Source organism: Nannospalax galili, unplaced genomic scaffold (assembly GCF_000622305.1).
Source record: "Nannospalax galili isolate Female #2095 unplaced genomic scaffold, S.galili_v1.0 scaffold44, whole genome shotgun sequence".
NCBI lineage: Eukaryota > Metazoa > Chordata > Mammalia > Rodentia > Spalacidae > Nannospalax > Nannospalax galili.
Window position 1 is genome coordinate 8,614,591 of NW_008355789.1, and position 20,152 is coordinate 8,634,742.

At 42.5% G+C, this 20,152-nt stretch overlaps 1 protein-coding gene across 2 annotated transcripts in view; it reads right to left on the reverse strand.

Annotated features, from left to right (window-relative positions):
* The window catches only part of Sox6 (SRY-box transcription factor 6), a 485,425-nt gene that overhangs the window by 302,351 nt on the left and 162,922 nt on the right, over nucleotides 1-20,152 (reverse strand). For both annotated transcript variants that reach the window (XM_008853528.2, XM_008853529.2), the window contains exon 3: nucleotides 14,701-14,908. In XM_008853528.2, the coding sequence (XP_008851750.1) occupies nucleotides 14,701-14,908 (208 nt within the window). The remainder of the gene's footprint in view (nucleotides 1-14,700; nucleotides 14,909-20,152) is intronic.

The window sequence follows — 20,152 nt, forward strand, 5'->3', positions numbered from 1 at the left end:
ACACATGCACGCATGCACGGACGCACGCATGCATGCACGCACGCATGCACGCACGCATGCACGCATGCATGCACATACAAACCTAGGACTCCAGTTTATCTCTTGTTCACGCCAATGAGCACGTAATGTACCAAAATCTAGCTCAAATGTCTGTAAATCCCTTTCTAGCCTGAGACAAAACAACCGCTCCCTCTCCTGCTCTTCCGCAGCACTGAGAGCTGCTTGTATAAAAGATAACTACTCTATTTACACATTTCTCCCACCAAATTATAAGCTACTTAAACACAATGTTCATCCTCACGTTTGCCTTCCTCTTCTTTTTATCTGCTTTGATCTCGCCCCCTCCCCCAGGTCTGCTGTAATACCACTGGAAGAGCTTAATAGCTGCTCATGGAATTAATGAGCATATGCATACATGTACATAAGCATATACACATACTTTAAATTTGCTTATCACCTTTCAGATACAATATTATTTACCTTTCTGAAATATTTTCATAAAACAGATTTTTTTGCCAAGATCTCTACATTTCAGTGGTGAAAACAGACTAAAGATCATGATGTGTCATCAAGGAAATTAAAATCTGGGGAGGCATAATCAACAAATACAAACAGAGGTGACCTTTCTGTGTTTTTACTGGTGTCGTCTCTGCTACATGTCTCAGCCAATGCCACGTTATCTCAATTATTGTAACTGTAGCATAAGTCTTGGTGTAGGTAAAGCGAGTCCTAATGCTCTATTCTTCATTGTCAAGACTGCCTTGGACAGCCCAAAGTCCATCAGGGTGTCCAGCCCTGGTCCATGGGCCACATGTAGCCGAGGGTAGCTATGAATGTGGCCTAACACAAAATCATAAATTTACCTTAAAAATTATGAGGCTTTTGTAATTTTTTTTAAGACCAGACTGCACAGTTCTCAAGAATGAACCTTGTAGATAACTACATGTTGCAATGTCAAAAGGTTGGACAAGACTGGAGTCTTTCTATATAAACTTCAAATGTGTGTTTATGTACATGAAGGTCTTACTGGGATTTTAATAGGAACTACATTAAATATGTAGGTCACTTGTGGCAGAACGGGCATCTTTACCACAGTAAGTTTTCTAATCTATGAGCACAGAGTGTTCTGCCTCTAAATTTAGGTTGTCATTGATTTTTCTTATCAGTATTTTGCAATTTCAGCATATAGCTCCTGAACATATTTGGTAAATACATACTTAAGTCATTTTACTGAAAGAAATTATGAGGTTTCCTATGTAGACAATCCTGTCATTTACGATGTAGTCAATGAAGGCACACAGACCTTTTCAACAGATAGTTTAGCTATCCATTAGCCAACAATATAAAAACGAATCATGACCTAAATCTCACACCTTATATAAAGGTTACCACAAAATTCCAGGCCAGTCATGGCTACAGTGAGACCCTGTCTCAAAATAAAAAAACAAGTCCACTCAAAAACAGCAAACAATATAGTAGTGTCAGAATCTACTAGAAACTGAGCAGAATATAGTCTGAATTATTGAAATTTTTAACAAAAAAGGAAGTCATGAAGGGAATTCTCAGAAGGCCAGACACGATTTGGACTTGTGAACTGGAAAGCAGCTAGTAGGTGACCTAGGTGAGCAGAGCACAGCATGGTGTTCTGGACAGGGCGGATAGTGGTTAGCATGAAGTACGTCTAAGTAGTTCTCCTTCAACACACTGCTGGCTCCTATGAGAAAGTTTGATCTGTGCTTGTTACATCTTTAGGTTTCTTAATCAGCGCATTCACCAGATATTACAAAACAACTCCAGGAACCAAATTCCAATGATACATACAGTATCACTAACGTAACTGAGGAGTGCCCACACTGTATTAAGAGCAAAGGAGTGGGGAGCTGGGAGAAGAAGCAGATGTGTGAAAGGAAATGAAGTATTAGAAGAAAACCTAGGCTGGAAAAGATCCCAGAAGTTATTCTCCACCACTGGCCAACGACAGGATTTCTCCCTGTAAGCAAAGGGCAGAATGGTCACAATTTGATAGACAATGACTCTAGTTCCCACAACAGTGTAAAATCAACATGGAGGAGATTTTTTTGACAGCATAACTTCATAGAAAGACTTATATCCCTGCACATGACCAGAGTAAACTGAGGGCTGATGGGCTGTGCATAGTGAACTGACTACTGACGGGCTGTGACTCTGCACATGGCCATAGTGAACCGAGGACTGATGGGCTATGGATTGAGAATTGTTAGAGGAAGCAAGTATAACCCTGTGGATGATGGCAAATCATGCCTAGAATCACATTCCCATTGGCAGAATGACTTCTAAATATGTAATGTGGACCTGGAAAGAAGGAAAAAAAAAATGCCATTAAAAAATAAATTTATTTGGTTTTCTTGTACTGATCTACAGGACTATTAAAGGTACAGTTAGAAGCCTCGTTGTGAGGGTTAGGGAAACACAGAGGTAAGAGAAAGTTGAAAACAAGAAGTCATAGTCACCCTGCCTGCCGGAAGTCACAACTAGCTGAACTCTGACTAAGTAGCAGCCAGCTACAGAGATCAAAGCATCATCTTTTTACAAGGCCTAAGATGACCAGGGAGACAACTCAAGGGGAAAAGGGCTTGTTGGGCAACCCTAATGAACTGAGTTCAATCCCCAGAACCCACATGAAAAACCAGATGTAAACTCGGTGGCATACATCTGTAATCCCAGCACTCCTACAGAGAGACAGAAGGCAGAGATAAGATTTTGGCTGGAAACTCACAGGCCACCTAGCCTGGAATATGACATGCAGAAAAAGAGACACCATACCATGCCTCAGAAAGAAGGCCAAAAAGGAGATCACCTCCTCAAAGCTGTAGTCTTACTATCACACGTACACCACGGCACGCACTAACACATATACACATTAAAAATTAAGTAATCAATTAGTTAAAAATAGATGAGGAAATAATAAAAATGGAGCGGGTTCCAGTTAAGCTGGTGGTTTTATCTTGGAGTGCAGTGGAATTCTGCTGCATGTAGTCTACAGTGAGGCTTTCGGAACCCTCACCTTAGCGTAATTCATTTGCAGTTGCTGCTGCCGTGGTGTTCCTGAACACAGTTCTGTCACAATTTCTCTGCTAGTCTTCGTAGACATTTGTCAGATTTTTCTAACCACCTGTTTGCATGTTTTCATTCTTAATTGTCTGTGAGCAACCAGGGAAACCTTCACATCTCTAACTTTGGTACTCAGGGTGGCAGGGGACAGCCTGAGCGTCTGACTTCATGGTGGAGTTCTTGTCTGGACTTGAGAGGCAGTGTGCAGCCCCTCACCCTCAGACATCAACTCTCAAGACATCAACTGAGAGAACCCACAGGTCTTAGAGCCGCAGATGATTCAGCAGGAGCCTTGCAGCCCCGGCTCCATAAGTGCTTCACTGGACAGTGTCTTCCTCAGACATCAAAACTGGATAGGGGCTTTTATCTCTAGCTGCATAAATATTCTAGGATCAGAAAGAAAAGATAATAAAGAACACTTTCAAGAATAAAAGAAAATGAATCATGGGGTTGGTTAAGATAACTACTTTCCTCTGAAAAGAGTTGAGAGAGACGCTCCCTGATTAGCAGACTCTGAAACTTGGAACTAAAAAAAAAAAAACAATTAAATCACAGAGAATTTTGGAGTTTAATACTCAAAGAGTTTTGTTCTTTAATACTTATCTAAACCAACATGCTCATTTTTATAAATTAAAAACTAGAATTTAGATCAATTAATCAATTATTTGATACCATCTAGTAAGTTACCAGAGTCAGAATAAGAATGCACATCAAGTCCTGACCAAAATCTTAAAGAATTTGTGTGTGTGTGTGTGTGTGTGTGTTTTCATGTGTGTGAGCAGTGCATGTGCACCCGTGTGCACATGCATGTGGACATGTGGAGGCCAGCAATTGACTGGCTGTTTTCCCCCATCACTCTCCACCTTGTACATAGAAGACGAGTCTCTCACTTGAGCCCAGAGCACACTGATCTGGCTAGTCTGTCTAGCCAGCTTGCTTCAGGGATCCTGTTCCTCCACCTCCCCAGTGATGAGATTATCAGCAGCCTTCCTTGCCCACCCAGTATTTACATGAGTTCTGGGAATCCAAACTCTGGTCCTTGTGCTTGTGTGACAAGTGTCCTCTTCACGAAGCCATCTCCGCATCCTCATGAAAGGATTCTTGAACTTTCTTTAAGTGCCAGGGCTTGAACCTAGGGCCTCATGCATGCTAGGTAAGCACTCTAATACTGAAGTTAGGTGCCCCTCTCTCTTTTTCCATTTCTATTTCAAGACAAGGATGTCCAGACTGGTTTTGAATTCACTATGTAGCCCAGGCTGGCCTTATGCTTGTGACTCTCCTACCTCAGCCTCCCACGTAGCTAGAATTATAGCCCCTTGTATAACACATTCCAAGAAAGGTGAAGATTTCTAGTTTACAGGTCAACTGACTACCCAGGCGTCTATTTCGATATAAATGATAGACAGAACAATGGCAGTAATCAAAAAGCTTGTAATTGTGCAGTTGAAGTATTTGAGGAAAAAGAAGGTTGTGAACCCAAGATAATTAGAGGTCAGGAATTACTCTGACGCTAAAACCACATCATAGGCTAGAAACATCAGTAAAGAAGATCAAAGAGGGGAAAGTCTGCTTCCTAACAGACCCAGCAATCACAGTCCAGCAGGAGAAAAGCACCTGTGTTGGGTCACTGTCGAAGGGCCAAGATAAGACAAACAGAAACGGGAAATCGCACAGCAGGTCCTCCAGAGGCCTGGAGCTTCTGAAACACCCAGGGGTTAAAACAAAAAAGCTGCACAACACAACACTTTGAGGACCAGTGGAAGGGTGACCCAAAAGCTTTAGACAGTTAAAGTTTTCAGAGGTCATCACACACATTCACACTCATATAAACACACACACACACACACATGCATACATACACTAAATACACATACAGAGATATGCATACATGCATATACATATATACATCTGTACATATACACATACACACTCACATGCACATATACATACATAACCACCTATACACATGCATATACATACTCTCTTACACACATATGTACATATATACACATACACAAACATGCATACATACATACCACACATATACACCCCCACACACACTCACTGTCACAGACCCACATGCATACACACTGAAACAGCAACTTCTGTGTTAAAAGCAAGTCAAAAAGAATACAGAGGTTTGTTGCTATCCATTCCCCTACTGAACGAACACTAGGGAAGACCCCTGTTCACATGTGCATCAGACAAGAGCAGGAATCTTCCCGAGCAGTAGAAAACTGTGAAGGATCCAAACCTGCAGGATAGTGGACAGGAGAACAGACCATGGACTTCTATACGGAAACTAAACAAAAGTGAAAATGCACCGGCTCTGCACGCAAAACGGACCACGGACTGCGATGGAGACCACAAGGCGAGTCGCTAGGGTCTACAGTGTGACATCAACTCTATGAAGTTACAGAGCAAACAAAGCTAAAATATCATTTACAGGTTCATTCAAAACTATTTTAAAACCTGGGCAATTCATAGACAATGTCCGTGTGTGACCAGCTGTGGTACTTGGTAATAGTCTCCGAGTGGTGCAAAATGAGCTTCTTTGATGGATGGTGACTGGGATATTTGTCTGTAAATATAAGAATACATATTTTGCACATGGTAAGACATTACATTAATCACACAGAACACAGAACAGGAGTAAATAAGAGGACACTAATGAATCTCTCAATTCTCATTAATGAAGATCCCTCATGCAAAAGAGGGCCAGGAACACAAACGGTCACGAATGGCCAAAACGTAGAGACTAAGAGGCTGCAGAATGCCGGTCCTTGGACAGGACTCCTGTATTAAACTCCATCCACCCAGGGCTCAGAGATCATTTCGGAAGAGGGGGCAGAAAGATTGTAAGAGCCAGGGAAGAGGTGCAGGACCATATGGAAACAGAGTCCTACAAGCTCCTGGGACCCTGCACACATGATTCTATGGCAATGTATGTGTATGGCATACACATGTCCCATGTAAACTCAGGCAGACAAAAACCCAGCATAGAACTGGGGAAATGGACAGCAGATCTCAATCTTAGCTGAGGAAATATTGACAACTGATTGCTGCTTGGTGAGGAAGAACAGATCTTCCTAAATCAAGAGACTCTAGATAAGCTGACTAGACCTCAGTGGATGGACTTACACTCAGGAACATCTGGGGACACTGACTGAACACAGTGGGCCTTAACACGGATGACAGAGTATATGGGTTTCTGTGGGGAGCTATGGGAGGATGCCGGTGGGGATGGGGGTATACACATAATTAAGATTGTTTGAGATGTTCTGTATGAAATACAAAAAAATTCAATAAAAACAAATTTTTAAAAAACCTATTTTAAAACAAAAAGGGAAGGTACTGGACAAAGTCCTGGTAGGTAGAAAACAGACTGGACAGATGTAGAACACACAGGAGTCAATAGAATTGTCATCTTTACTAAGCTAGAAAGTAAACTCACAGGTGTTTACCTTACACTCATGAGTTAAGAATCACATAATGAACAAAGGCTTGAATTCCCCATTTTTTCTTTTGATTTTGCTCATATACTGTATAAAAAAATAATACAGATCCAATAACTACCCCTACTTATTTCTTGGGACTCCCAAAATAAATTCTGAAGAAAAACTAATGGATTTTCAAGTCAAAACGCAAAATGCTGATGATTCACTCCAGGTCCACAAGGCACAGGAAAAAGTGACCGACCTCATTAACCCATTAAGAAGCTGCAGCCTCTATCCAAACCACGAAACACCAAGAGAGCACCTTCAACTTCCTCATTCATAAAAGGACGAACATAAAACAATGGCCTGATTCTGTTAACATTATAAGGGAAACATCAGAACAAAATAATGCTTAAATCTGAGGAGCTAGAAACAGGCCAAGAAATCTGAAGCATCTTTTCAAATCAGAGGCAGAACAAACAGAGGGAAAGGATTTAACCAGACAGTGCATTACCCAGACTGAGAGGGGAGCTGCAATATAGCTGCAGACAGAACTCCCCAAGGTCTGTCTGCAAGGCCTGGGGCCACAGAGTCCAAGCTCATACATGTTTCAGAGAGGTACATGAGGGGTAGCTAGTTTCCAAAAATTAGAAAGCCAATAGACCTAACTCAAAAAATCACTAAGCATAATTCTTACATTAATAATTCCTATAATAATTCAAACTGTAAGTTCTGAGTAGTAAGTAGACACAATAAATATGAAACAAATTGGTTAAAATAGGAGTGAGAACACAAGTATCATTGGGAGAAAACATACTTTTTAAGGGAGAAAAAGAATGAATTTAAATGAAGTTTTATCATTGTTCTGAATACCCAACTGTTTCTACCGCCAAAAATAGGAGCAATCTTGGGGAACTTTGGCATTTAAATGACTATGACTTTCCAATTTACTTGAAATAATAGAACTGGATAAGTGTGTGTGCATGAGTGTGTGTGTGTGTGTGTGTGTGTGTGTGTGTGTGTGGGTGTGTGTGTGTGTGGGTGTGTGTGTGTGTGGGTGTGTGTGTGTGTGGGTGTGTGTGTGTGTGGGTGTGTGTGTGTGTGGGTGTGTGTGTGTGTGGGTGTGTGTGTGTGTGGGTGTGTGTGTGTGTGGGTGTGTGTGTGTGTGGGTGTGTGTGTGTGTGGGTGTGTGTGTGTGTGGGTGTGTGTGTGTGTGGGTGTGTGTGTGTGTGGGTGTGTGTGTGTGTGGGTGTGTGTGTGTGTGGGTGTGTGTGTGTGTGGGTGTGTGTGTGTGTGGGTGTGTGTGTGTGTGGGTGTGTGTGTGTGTGGGTGTGTGTGTGTGTGGGTGTGTGTGTGTGTGGGTGTGTGTGTGTGTGTGTGTGTGTGTGTGTGTGTGTGGTCTATGCATGTGTACCTGATCATGTGGAGGTAGTGCCTGTGGGGGCCAGAGGTTGATGTCAGATGTCTGCCTCAATCAATCTGAAACTTACTTTTTGAGACAGGGTCTCTCACTGAGCTTGGAGCTCACCATGGCTAGGCTGGCTGGCCAGCAGGCCCCCACAGTCCTCCTGTCTCTGCCTCCCCAACACCGGGATTACAGGCACATTCTAGGTTTGGAAACAAGATTCAGGTCCCCATGCTCAAGAGACGAGCACTTTACTGATAAATACATCGCTCCAGCCTACTGAATGAGTTTCTTCTACAAAACGCCCATGAATAAAAAGCAGAAAAGATTTGGATCTCAGACAAGCTAAGACTTCATCAATTAATCAGAAGAGGAGTAAAAGCCCAACATCCACACATCTTGTTTTGAAAATTGTTTTGATGTTGCGGCATCAATGTTCGGTGTTTATGTTATTATTCTGTGGGCTTTAACAGGTTTTTTTTGTCCTTCTTGTTTTGGGTTTTACTGCAACAGGGACACATTGTTCTTGCTGGGAGTGTATCTGAAAATCTCATCCACGACCTGAGCAGCTTTGCTCACTGACAACACTGCGGTCCACATTTTGAAGAAGGGAAGATTGGCTTCCAGTGGGGAAAGTTCAGTATCAGCTTTTCCGAAAAGCCTGAAAGGCAACTGAAACTGAATTGCTCTTCCAGAATGCAAGGGTGCCACTGCTGCCAAGCGCTAGATCCCTTAACGCCGTGGGACACTTCCTATTATTTCCTGTGGGTCTGTCTGCTGCGCGGGATGAGAGTCCCACAACATTTCTCTTTGGAAAGTTTCTTCAAATAACAACTGTAATACTAGTTACCGCAACAACAGTAATCAGAGTTGTAGACATCAAGTTCCCGCAGCAATGCTGGATGGAGCAGCCACATATCTAGCTCTACAGATGAAGGACCTGAAGCACAGGATGGCGTGTGCAAGGCACAGAGCTATGCCATCTTGGTTCCATTTGCGACCACCCTCCTGCCAACAGTGTTCTAAATGCCTTGGTTGCATTGGCCAGTTCTTGATTTTCATGACAGCACTACAAAGATGATGCCCATTTGGGGGCTGAGAAAATTGATGCGCAGAGAAGTTAAAAAACTACTCGATGCCATCTGTTAAAGGCTGAGTGACAGTCAAGCCCAGCTCTGCTTCCAGTTCACACTTTATCAACAGTCTCCAGTGTTTTTCTAAGTACTGGAATTTGAATTCAAACCCAGATATACCACACTCTAACATACGACCTTCAAAAACTGAGTTCTCTCATCATTGGACTACACTAGACACCTCCCTTAGCACATCAAAACACAACAATATACCATTAGTGTACATCAGTGGAACCATAAATCCAGATGATGGCATAGACATGTCAGGAATGACAGCAGTCTGTCAGCTACACACATGAACATGTGATCAGTCTCATGCTCCAACCGTCACATCGTTCTCTGGAAGACCTGCCCCACCAGGAACCCACGCTGGGCTGCTGTCTGTGTGCAGGCACGGTGAGTTGAATCGACATGCTGGCACCTCTATGACAGCTAAGGCACCATTCCACAGGGCAAGCCCATGCTCTAATCTCTGCCCAGGCACGCCTGTGGGACCTGTGTTCTTCCCATGTTCCACCAAAGAGACGTCATCCAGTCACTGCCTTCTGCCTTATTCCAGGCATCGTCACCTCATCCTGATCACGGTAATTATTACACAAAGAAGAGTCTTGAAAAGAAGCCGAGTCAGAAAGTTTTGTCAAACACCGGAGGGTTTGCCTGTCGTGTCGTTCTTCCCTACAATCTCCTGTGACTCTCAAACCTGACTCAGATCTGATCCCTCCATCTGCAACCGTGTACTTAGTGGTGTGATACACAAGGCATGACAGTGGCTAGAGCACTATTATTAAAGAGAGATTAAAGCAGCTGAACATTATGCTGAAGTACTCACTCTTCCCTCTGCAAACAGACGGTCATGGATTACAAGCAGCACTTGACCATTTAAATCACGACAACCACCAGATTTAACCAGCTGGGCCATATTCTCCTAGCGCTGCCTGTTGACCTCCTCAGTCACAGCTGCTCAAATGAAATTCTCATTAGACATCTTATTTTCAGAAGCCAAAGGACTCTCTGATTAAATATATGTATTTAGATATAGAAGTCCTTTTTAAAGTATTCATTTTCTGACAACTGTCGCTTATGTTAGAACCCAGTTACGCTGGCAACAAGATGGGTGACACAAGGATAACTAGAACTCATCATTTAATCACAGCTGAAGGATTTTTATCTTGGAAGCATTTTAACCAGACTCTATTAATCAAGCCTTCCATAGCTCTGCCCCAGTATCAACAGTGTTTTAACGGAGGTTCTAACAGTCAGTCCTTCCCCCACCCATCATACCGTTCCTACCTCCTTCCTATTTGTCTATGTATGACACTAAACCAAAGTTAAAGTCACAAAAGGCAGAACCCTCCCCCATCTTCCCGTCAGCCTCACTGTTAGAGGGAGCACTTCTGACAGAGCACCACTGATCATCAGTGTCCCAGCAGAGCAGTGCTTCAGGAAGGGACAGTAATTTAGTGGATCAAAGAATCTGCATGAAAAGTTGCTGGCTTATCATGTAAAGGTTGACTGAAAATGAACAATAGTAAACTTCATATAGATCAGCTTTTGCATTAGGAGGAAATGGAGGGAAGGTATTGAATTTGATAGATGCAAAACGTCTGGGACATAAATGACTCAGGAAAGGGCATCGTTAACTATGTCATATGCAAAAGCTTGCCAATCAGGTAATCCTAAATTATGACCCTCAAACCATGACACAGAAGTAAGGGAGGCAGTGGTGATGTGTGTGAAACACTCTTCAATGTCCCATGAGTGGGGGCATCTCCCCACTGAGGATATAGACCTGCAGCTTTGAAAGGCCAAAGTCAAGGGAATGGTGATGGAGCTTCTCTCTTTCTGAGACCTAGAGTATAATTATTATAGAAACATAAATATAGACTCAATTTTAATGACCTCTCCTGTGTTTATTTTGTACTCTGATTGTATTACTCTGTCTTATTGTTGCCAGAAGATAATTATGACTGTTACTCAGAGCTGGAGAGAAGAGATGGTTAAAGCACTGGCCACACAAGTGTGAGGACCTGAGTTCAGATCCCCAGAAATCATGTAAACGCTGGACAGAGCAGCACCTGCCACCCCAGTATTCCTGTGGTACAGTGAAAAGAGGAGGCTGGAGAATCCTTGGAAGCTCACAGGCCAGCTACCTGGTGTTCACAGCAGCCAACAACAGAGGCCCTGCTTCAAGCAAGCTAGAAGGTAAAGGAGATTCCTGGGGTTGTTCCCTGACCCCCACATGCAGACTGCGGCATGTGCCCTGCACTCAACACACATGAACGTGCACATGCAGAGATTTTTAAATGTAAGGTTCAAACTCAAAACAAAAAAACTTAGAATAAAAAAAAATTTTAATGTATAAAAAAAACTTAGAATTAAGGGGCTGGAGAGATGGCTCAGCGGTTAAGAACACTGACTGTTCTTGCAGACGACCTGGGTTCGAATCCCAGCACCCACATGGCAGCTAACAACCGTCCGTAGCTCCAGTCCCAGGGGATCCGAGAGCTTCTTCTGTCTTCTGCAGGCATTGAATGACATAGGTGCACTTACCTACATGCAGGCAATACATGCATACACATAAAATAAAAATAATAATATATTTTTTAGAAAATACTCAGGATAAAAATAGAAATCATCCCTGCTCCCCTTTTCAAACCATATGTCCACTTCTTTTTTATTAATTGTGTTGCCACTACATTATTTACCCAGAATTTAAACACATATCTGAGCTATTGTGAAGACTCCTCCTGGCTTCCACACTTAACAGCATCCAGTCGCCCCCCGTCCTGCTGTCTTTCCCGTACACACTGCTCCTTTCTCATTTCTGCTTTCGTAGTTCAGGTACTCTGATGTGTCTCCCTGCCCCCATCTATCCTACACAATACTGCCAGGTTGGCTTTCCCAAAGGAAAGTTCTAATCCAACACCTTATTGGGCTGAAAGGTAGCCAGTGGTTCCTCCGTCACCTTCAATATAAAGTTCAAATTCTTTAGCCAAAAATTCAAGGTCCTTCATGATACCAACACAGCCTAGTTTTTCTGTTTTATAGCCCATATGGAAATTCTCCTCGTTAGAACCTGAACAGTTGGCTATTAAAGTGCTATGCTGGGGATGGAGAGGTGGCTCAATGGTTAAGAGCACTGGCTGTTCTTGCAGAGGACCTGGGTTCAAATCTCAGCCCTCATATGGTAGCTAACGACCACCTGTAAATCCAGTTTCAGGGGATCCAGTGCTCTCTTCAGTCACCCGTGAGCATTGCATAACACTCCATGACACGGGTGCACTTACACACATGCAGGCATAACACACATACACATAAAATAAAAATAATTAGTTAATTAAAGTGCTATGTCTATTCCTTCAGTTTGAAATGTCTCTCCCCTCCAATTCCACCTATATAACTCCTTTTGTTCTCTAAGACTAGTTAGGACTCATTTCCCTGTAGAACCCATCCATGGCTTCCTAGGTGGTAGCAACCCACTTTATCTGATAAATTACCCAAATATTCTATCTGCATAGCTTTCGTGGAGCCTAGCACTGTTGAACTTTGAAACAGTTTCACTTGATGTATAATTTGTATCTTTTGCTAGAAATGAACTGTTTACAGTTAGAAAGTATCATCTTATTAGTTATAAATACATCGTATCATCTAGCATTGGGGTTACCAACCTGGGGTCTACAGACACCAAGAGACATGGATAGACAGAATGCAGATGTTCTGTGGACTTAGATGAACAAATAACCTTTTCCCACTAATCTCAGATTGAAATTTTTCATTTCCTTAAGTTGCGGGTATAAGCATCAGACTATTTTGGATGTGCTATTATCACCACTAGCAGTGGATGGTTCTGTCCCACACTGCACTTGTTAAGACATCTCAAGACACTGGTTGCAGCATCTCTACATCAGAATGGCACAGCTGGGACCATGCTGGATCTTATTTGCTATATCTGTAAATTGGCTCATTCTAGCTTATCACAAATTTTTTAATTATTTAGAAGTTTAATAAAATCCTGTACATTTGACTTTTATATTTACCACAATACTAAGAAAGGAGATATAAACTTCACAAGACTGTCAAAGGGATTCATAGACAAAACAAAACTCTAAAAGGGCAGAAGAGTCGGCAAAAAGTTCAGACACTGAGGATCAGGTTTGTTACCCAGAATTACTCATCAGTCCACCCAAAACATACTTGTTCATATTTTACATTTTACCAGAATGTCCTGATCAGAGATTAATGGAAGAAATAAATTTGAAGTTATTTACAACTGAGAAAGAAATAAAAGCCTGCAATCCAATATTAAGGAACACACGCACATGTGCACACACACACACACACACACACACACACATACACTCTCACACATATCAAAAAAGATAGATGCATGCATTGGTGTGTAAAAGGTGCATATAGGTCCATGTATCAATCAGACCCAAACACTCTAAAGATGTGTAATTGAAGAGAAATAACCATCAAGCCAAGCATCCTAATGACCTCAGTGATCTCCAGGTCTGCTATTACGTTACAGCACAGCAGAATAATTGACATTTACAATACGATAATCATCACAAATACCTCAAGTTCACAGTCTACAGTTCATAGGAGACTGTTTTATCCATTATTAGAGTTAATTCTCAAAACGATTGAGTTCCCAAGTCAAGTGTTCATACCACAGAGTTCTGTGGCTCAGAGAGATTGAAGAACTTTCTCAGGGCCGCATTTAAGGGTAGGTGCTGCAGTCCTAATCTATTGCATTAGAATCTGAATCATCGAAAAAAGCCCAGGTTGTATGCCATATGATCCAGATAGAGGCAAGAAGAGCTTTTAGAAAGAGCACCACAAAAGATAGTTTAATCCACACGTTTGAGTCTTCAAAGTGTAAAATGGGAGCTGCTCTGATATCAAATCCCAGTTCCTGTGTAGTGTCACAGAGATCTGAATTCAACTTACAAGTGATACATCCAGAGGCAATTACGACCTGAAGTCCACAGATAAAGACATAAACATACACAATGTAGTAATCACATAGCAGTGATTTCTTTTGTTTAAAATTACTACTGGAGAGACTTGCTGCCTCTCTGTTCTCTGGGACCTCGGTGAAGCCACCTGCACGCCTGTCAGAAGGCAAGGGTGGGAAGCAGCAACGTGTGCCACATCAAAGCACTCAGCCTTGGACAGAAGGAATCAGCAGCTCACAACTCGACCCTCCAACATTTGGAGGTGAAAATAACATTTACAAATTTATAACATTCATAAAATGGAAGAGAAATTCATTGAAAAGAAATGTTTCCTTCCTTTTATATGGGTGATGCTCTTATAAACACTGTCTTCCAAAAGCAAATACAAGGGAAAACACTAAAGTTAGGAAAATTCCCTTACTACCTTTTTCCAGGGTAATGGTGAAGGTTAGTTTAAATCCTTGAGGTATTATTGTAAGAACCAAATAAAACACACAGAATTTGAGAAAACTAGAGCTTTCTGCTTACTCCTAATGGACTGCAGTCAGCTGTCACCATAGTAACCTCTGATTGACTGCTCAAGGCTAGTGGCACTTAGGCGCTCTGGTCCTTGGGCTCCTGGTCATTATAGCCTGGAATGGCTGGAAGGAGAACGCAGCAGGGATGTCACCTACCTTCCTGCTCTGTCCGGGTCATCTCCTCCAGCTTCTTCTGTTTCAGCGTGTCCACCACATCGGCAAGGCTCCCTTTGCGGCGTTCTGGGGTTCCAAAGGTAACACTGGTCATTATTTCGCGGTCCCGACTCCCTTCGTCAGGCTTGTGTGGTGAGGTAGACGTATTTCGGAAGGAATATAGGGAACATAACTTATTACTCTCTGACTCCTAGAAAAATAATTAAAACAAAAAGTCATTAGAACATAGGTTTCTCTGCAAACCACTCAAGAAAAATCCCTACTTAGAAGGATAGCTCATGATGACTAGTGGATCAATGAGCTTTACTAGCCAAATAAAGTGTAGTAACTCGCTCAGTGACACAAAACCACTAGTCTGATTAAGCAATGCTAAACTTCAAAGAAGCAATCAATTACCTGAGGAACTGATCTGAAATTGCAGGTTCTTGATGCTTAACTTTGGGAATGATGAAACCAAGTGGCCCTTAAATGGATGCTTCTCATACTCTTAATTGTTGAAAGTCCAGGCTGAGTGAATAATGACCATCACTGGTAAAGTTTCTCCTAACTCAGCACTTTTACCAGCAACACTCTTCCCAGAGCCCCCAAAACTCTACGCATCAAAAAAGACTTTTCTTTCATCAGAAACAGCAGAAGTTGGTTTAAGTGTCTGATGCTCACTACTCACTAGAATGCACATAAACCCTGTCTGGGTTCTTCTGTGTGATGAAGCTGGAGGAGAATCAGTCCAAGTCATGCACGTGTCCACGGTCACAGGTCACCTTTCCACTCCTCACCACCGAGGATTCAGTACATGGCAGCCCACTTTGCATGTAGCATTTTTAACTGATTTTTTTGTTTTTTGTTTAGTTTGGTTTGGGTTTTTGATTTTTTGAAACCTGGTCTGCCTATAGCTCCAGCTGACCTCAAACTCACTATGTAGACCAGGTTGGCCTTGATCTCACAGAGGTTCACCTGCCTCTTTCCCCAGGTACTGATATTAAAGGCATGCACCACTACATCCAGCTAGAAACCATTTTAACAAAGCTTATCACAGTCCTTAGTTCCAGCACCTGGGAGGCAGAGGCAGGTGGATCTCTGCGAGTTCAAGGTCAACCTGGTTTACATAGTGAGTTCCCGGCCAGCTGGGGATACAATGAGACCCTGCCTCAAAAAGACCCCCAAAAATAAAATAAATAAAAAGAAAGGTTCAATCAGTTGGAGAGGAAAAGCAATTTTGGGGTTGAAAAAAGGTTTTTTAAAAAAGGTTTTTTAAAAGAAAATGTTTAATATCTCTCAACCAGAACTGAGAGTTAGAGGCAACTGTTACAGGACGTGGCCTTCCAGCAGGTGTGCGCACACCTTATCTGAACAACAATATTCTTTTTTCCTGATTTAAAAAAAAAAAAGTGGGAGCCAAGCATGGTGGTTTATGCCCTTTAATCCCAGCACTCGGGAGTCAGGAGCCGGTGGAGCTCAGCTGTGGAGCATTTGCCTAGCATGTGCAAGGTGCGAGGTTTACTCGCCAATGCCGAGTACTAACAATAAGCGGGTGAGGAGGTGGAGGCGAGCGTCGCCAAGCTGGTAAGCAGCAGGATGGGGAGGAGGCAGCGCGGAAGCGGCAAGTTTCCACACGCAGTAGATGAGATGAGAGCTGCTCAGTAATTGCTGGGTCTTGGGTGCGACTTCCACTGCGTCTAAGGTAAAATGAATCCTATGATCAAGGCTGTCGGGACCATTGGTAAGGTAGTACTTGTAAAGCCCATGCATTCAATGCTGAGCCCCTAGAGCTGAGGGCTTTAATAAGTGGCACTATTGTTCTGCGGGAAGAGACAGATCTATGACTGAGACCCAGGATTTGTGAAGTAAAAAGACACTGCTATGACCTTTGAACTAACTTAAATACTGAGAATACCCTAAAATGCCAGCAAATTGTATAATGTTAAATGGACAAAATGCATGGTATGGGCATTGCATTTCAATAAAACTGTTTAAAATATTATAAGCTGGACCTTTGCATCCTCTGCCTCTGTATTGCTAACATAATCCCTGGAACAGGCTTGTGCAATACCTTTGGTTGGAAATAAGGTGAGAGGGATAAGACAAATGGGGTAGGCAGAAGAGAGAGCTCTCTATTTTGCTCCTAGACCTCATCTATCCCCCAGGAAAGCCATTAACACCTCAGCCAATGTTTGGAATTATCCTGTGGAAGAGGCAGGGGACCCTTTCTTTTAGATGCCTTCTGAGGTTAGGACATGGTTCCTTAGAATGGTCCGTTCATTCTCTTCTTTGTGCAAAAGAAAACACAAGAGACATGGTTGCTGATGCCATTGATGCTAAATGTTACAATGAATGCCAGACAATGACAGAGGTGTTGGGGAATCAATAGTCATCACTTGATCAGTTATGTTTCACTTTTCTTCACATACAAGTTATGCTCATACGGTAGCCTGAAAATAAAAACTAAAAGCCTGGATCAAGCTGAAGAATGAATGATCAAAACAGTGGAATGTAGATGTGCTTGCCTACAATTAACACTGTCTGTAATGTTCTTCCCACTGGTGCTAAATGGAGGCTGAAAGACTGTGGAGTAGCTCCCCAAACCCACACTCCACAAGTGCTTCTTTCCATGGGAAGAAGCCCAAGCGGACTTGGATGCTCACTGTCACTTGTTAACTATGCTCCTTGTTTTATTCTTATGGGAATGTGGTCACTGCCACCCTGTACCACAGACAGTAACCATGGGTTCCGTACTGCAGTGACGACTCACACTGTCCTCTGCCCCATAATCTGTGCAAAGTGGCTCTTCACTGCCAAGTACAGACAGCAAGAAACTGAGAAGTCATGATTTCTTTGGCAAAAACCACAAGTACCAATACAGGTGCTAAGTAAATCCATAAGAGGCAGAAGCTGTATAAATCAACTTATACCAGCCTTTGAAAACACAGGAAAATGTCTGTGTCTTTTCTAACTATCACTTTCAAATTCTCTAAAACTTAATAAGCATTAGTTTTTCAAGAACAGAGAGCTACATACTATTATTCATTTCAGTAAAACAGGAACATAAATCAATATCCTTTAAAATTTTGTCTCATAGTAGGTCAGTAATCCCAAATTAAGAAATAAAGGTAGTGACATATACATCACACACACACACACACACACTGAGGGACCAAGGCTCAGGGAAAGTCATAGAAGGAAGAGGGGAGATTGTCAGAACCAGAAGTCAGGGAGGACTGCTACAAAATAGTGTCTTTTGGACATGTCAGGGTCATTGCACTGTCACACCCAAGAACTACAGAAGTTCAAGCCAGTCAGCACTCCAACATGGACTGGGGAGGGGCTGATAAGACTAGTCCTCTAGCTGAAAGTTACTGGCAGTTGATGACTGCTAAAGGAGGGCTAGTCAGTTTCCTTTGCTAGTATGGCCCATGTTCCACTGGGTGGCCCTACACCAATGTACATATGGACAGCACTAATTGAACTCACTGGGTTAAAAATACCGTAGAAATAAAAATAAATTAAAAGTATTTTTAATGAAGCAGAAGACATGAAGTTGGGAGGAGGATGGGCCAGGAGGAGTTGAAGGGGTAAATGGAGGTAGATATAATCTAAATACATCATATCGATGATTAAAATTACCAAACAATATATAATTTAACTTTTTAAATATTTTTCATCCTGTGAGTTTAGTCGGAGACTTCTTTATATGTACTTTTATTGAATTTTTGTGCATTTCATAGAATAGATCTTAATCAAATTTAGACCCTCTCCCCCACCCAAGTCCCTAATAGCCCCCTCAATGGATATCATGCATTCTGTCATATATGTTAAGTCCTATCCAGTCAAGCATTTGTACCAAGATGTCCCTCAGGGCAAGTTCTTCCACTGGAGTCTAGTCAGTCTTTCTAGACTCACACCCTTAAAGAAGATCTACTCTCCCTCATCCTCCACTAATCAGTTGCAAATCGTTCTTCAGCTAAGATTGGGGCCTACTGCCCATTTCCCCAGTTCTACACTGGGTTTTTGTGTGACTGCGACAGCATGGGTCTTGTGCATGCTGTCACCATTGCTGTAAGTTTGTATGAGCAAGTTCCCAGAGGTCCGAAAGCCTACATAGGACTCCTATATTAACCTCAGCCACCCAGGGCTCAGGGACCGTTGAGGAAGAAAGGGGTGGAAAGACTGACTGTAAGGGCCAGGGAGGTCCATGAACATATTACTTTTATTTTATGTGTATGAGTGTATTGCCTGCATGTATGTGTGCCCGTGTCATGCAATGCCCACGGAGGCTAGAAAAAGGCATCAGATCCCCTGGAACCGGATTTATGGAGAGTTGTTAGCCACCATGTGGGTGCTGGGACTCAAACCCATGTCTTCTGCAAGAGCAGCCAGTGCTCTTAACCACTGAGCCATCTCTCCAGCCCCAAAGAATAAATAAGTTAAACAAACAGAGGGAGAAAAGGAGGAAGAAAGGAAAGAAGGACGTTGACAAGATTTCTAATCACCCCAGGAAGTTTTATCATTTGGGGTAAATTTTCTTTTTTTATACATTTCCTTTATTATTTATTTTTATTTTACATGTATAGTATATTGTCTGCATGTGTATAAGTGTACCCGTGTTGTGCAGTGCCCACAGAGGTCAAAGGAGGGCATCAGATTCCCTGGAAATGCAGTTAAGGACAATTGTTAGCTGCCATGTGGGTGCTGGGAACCAAACCTGGGTCCTCTGCAAAAGCAGCCAGTGCTCTTAACAACTGAACCATATCTCCAGTCCTGAGGGTAAATTTTCTTAAAAGAAAAAAAAATGTCTAGTTTGTTCTGGAATTTTCTAAAAAGAAGACAAGTCCTATGTCACACCAACTGAAGCGAATGTCCAAGGTCAGTATCTATCAAGTCTTGATGCTTCACTGCAGCCCAGCTGTAAGGAGACTAGAGACACCTTCCTAAGCTGTTATCTTAAACTTAATATATGGAAGCTACTAGCCAGCGTATGAGAATACAGCTTCCCTCACTCACTCCTGCTCCCCTGAGATGAGCTCAGGGACATGAGTACGGCCAATATTCAAGGTGACCCTGAGGTACAGGTCCCGACTGTCTGTAGTAAACTGCTCCCTAAGAAGACAATGAAATAATAAATGTGCCTGGGAGCTGGAGAGAGGGCTCAGTCTGTAAAGTGCTTGCTATGCAACTTGAGGACCTGAATTCAGATATCCAGCTCCCATGTAAAAGCCGGCCATGATAGCGTGTAGTTATAATCCCAGTACTAGGGAGGCAGAGACAAGCAGATCCTGAAGCTCACTGGCTAGCCAGCTTAGCCAAATAGGTGAGCTCTAAGTTCAAAGAGGAGGGAAGATACTCAGCACCACTCTTCTACACACACACACACACACACACACACACACACACACACACCCTAAAAACTATTTATGGGGGTATGATTAGGGACAAAAAA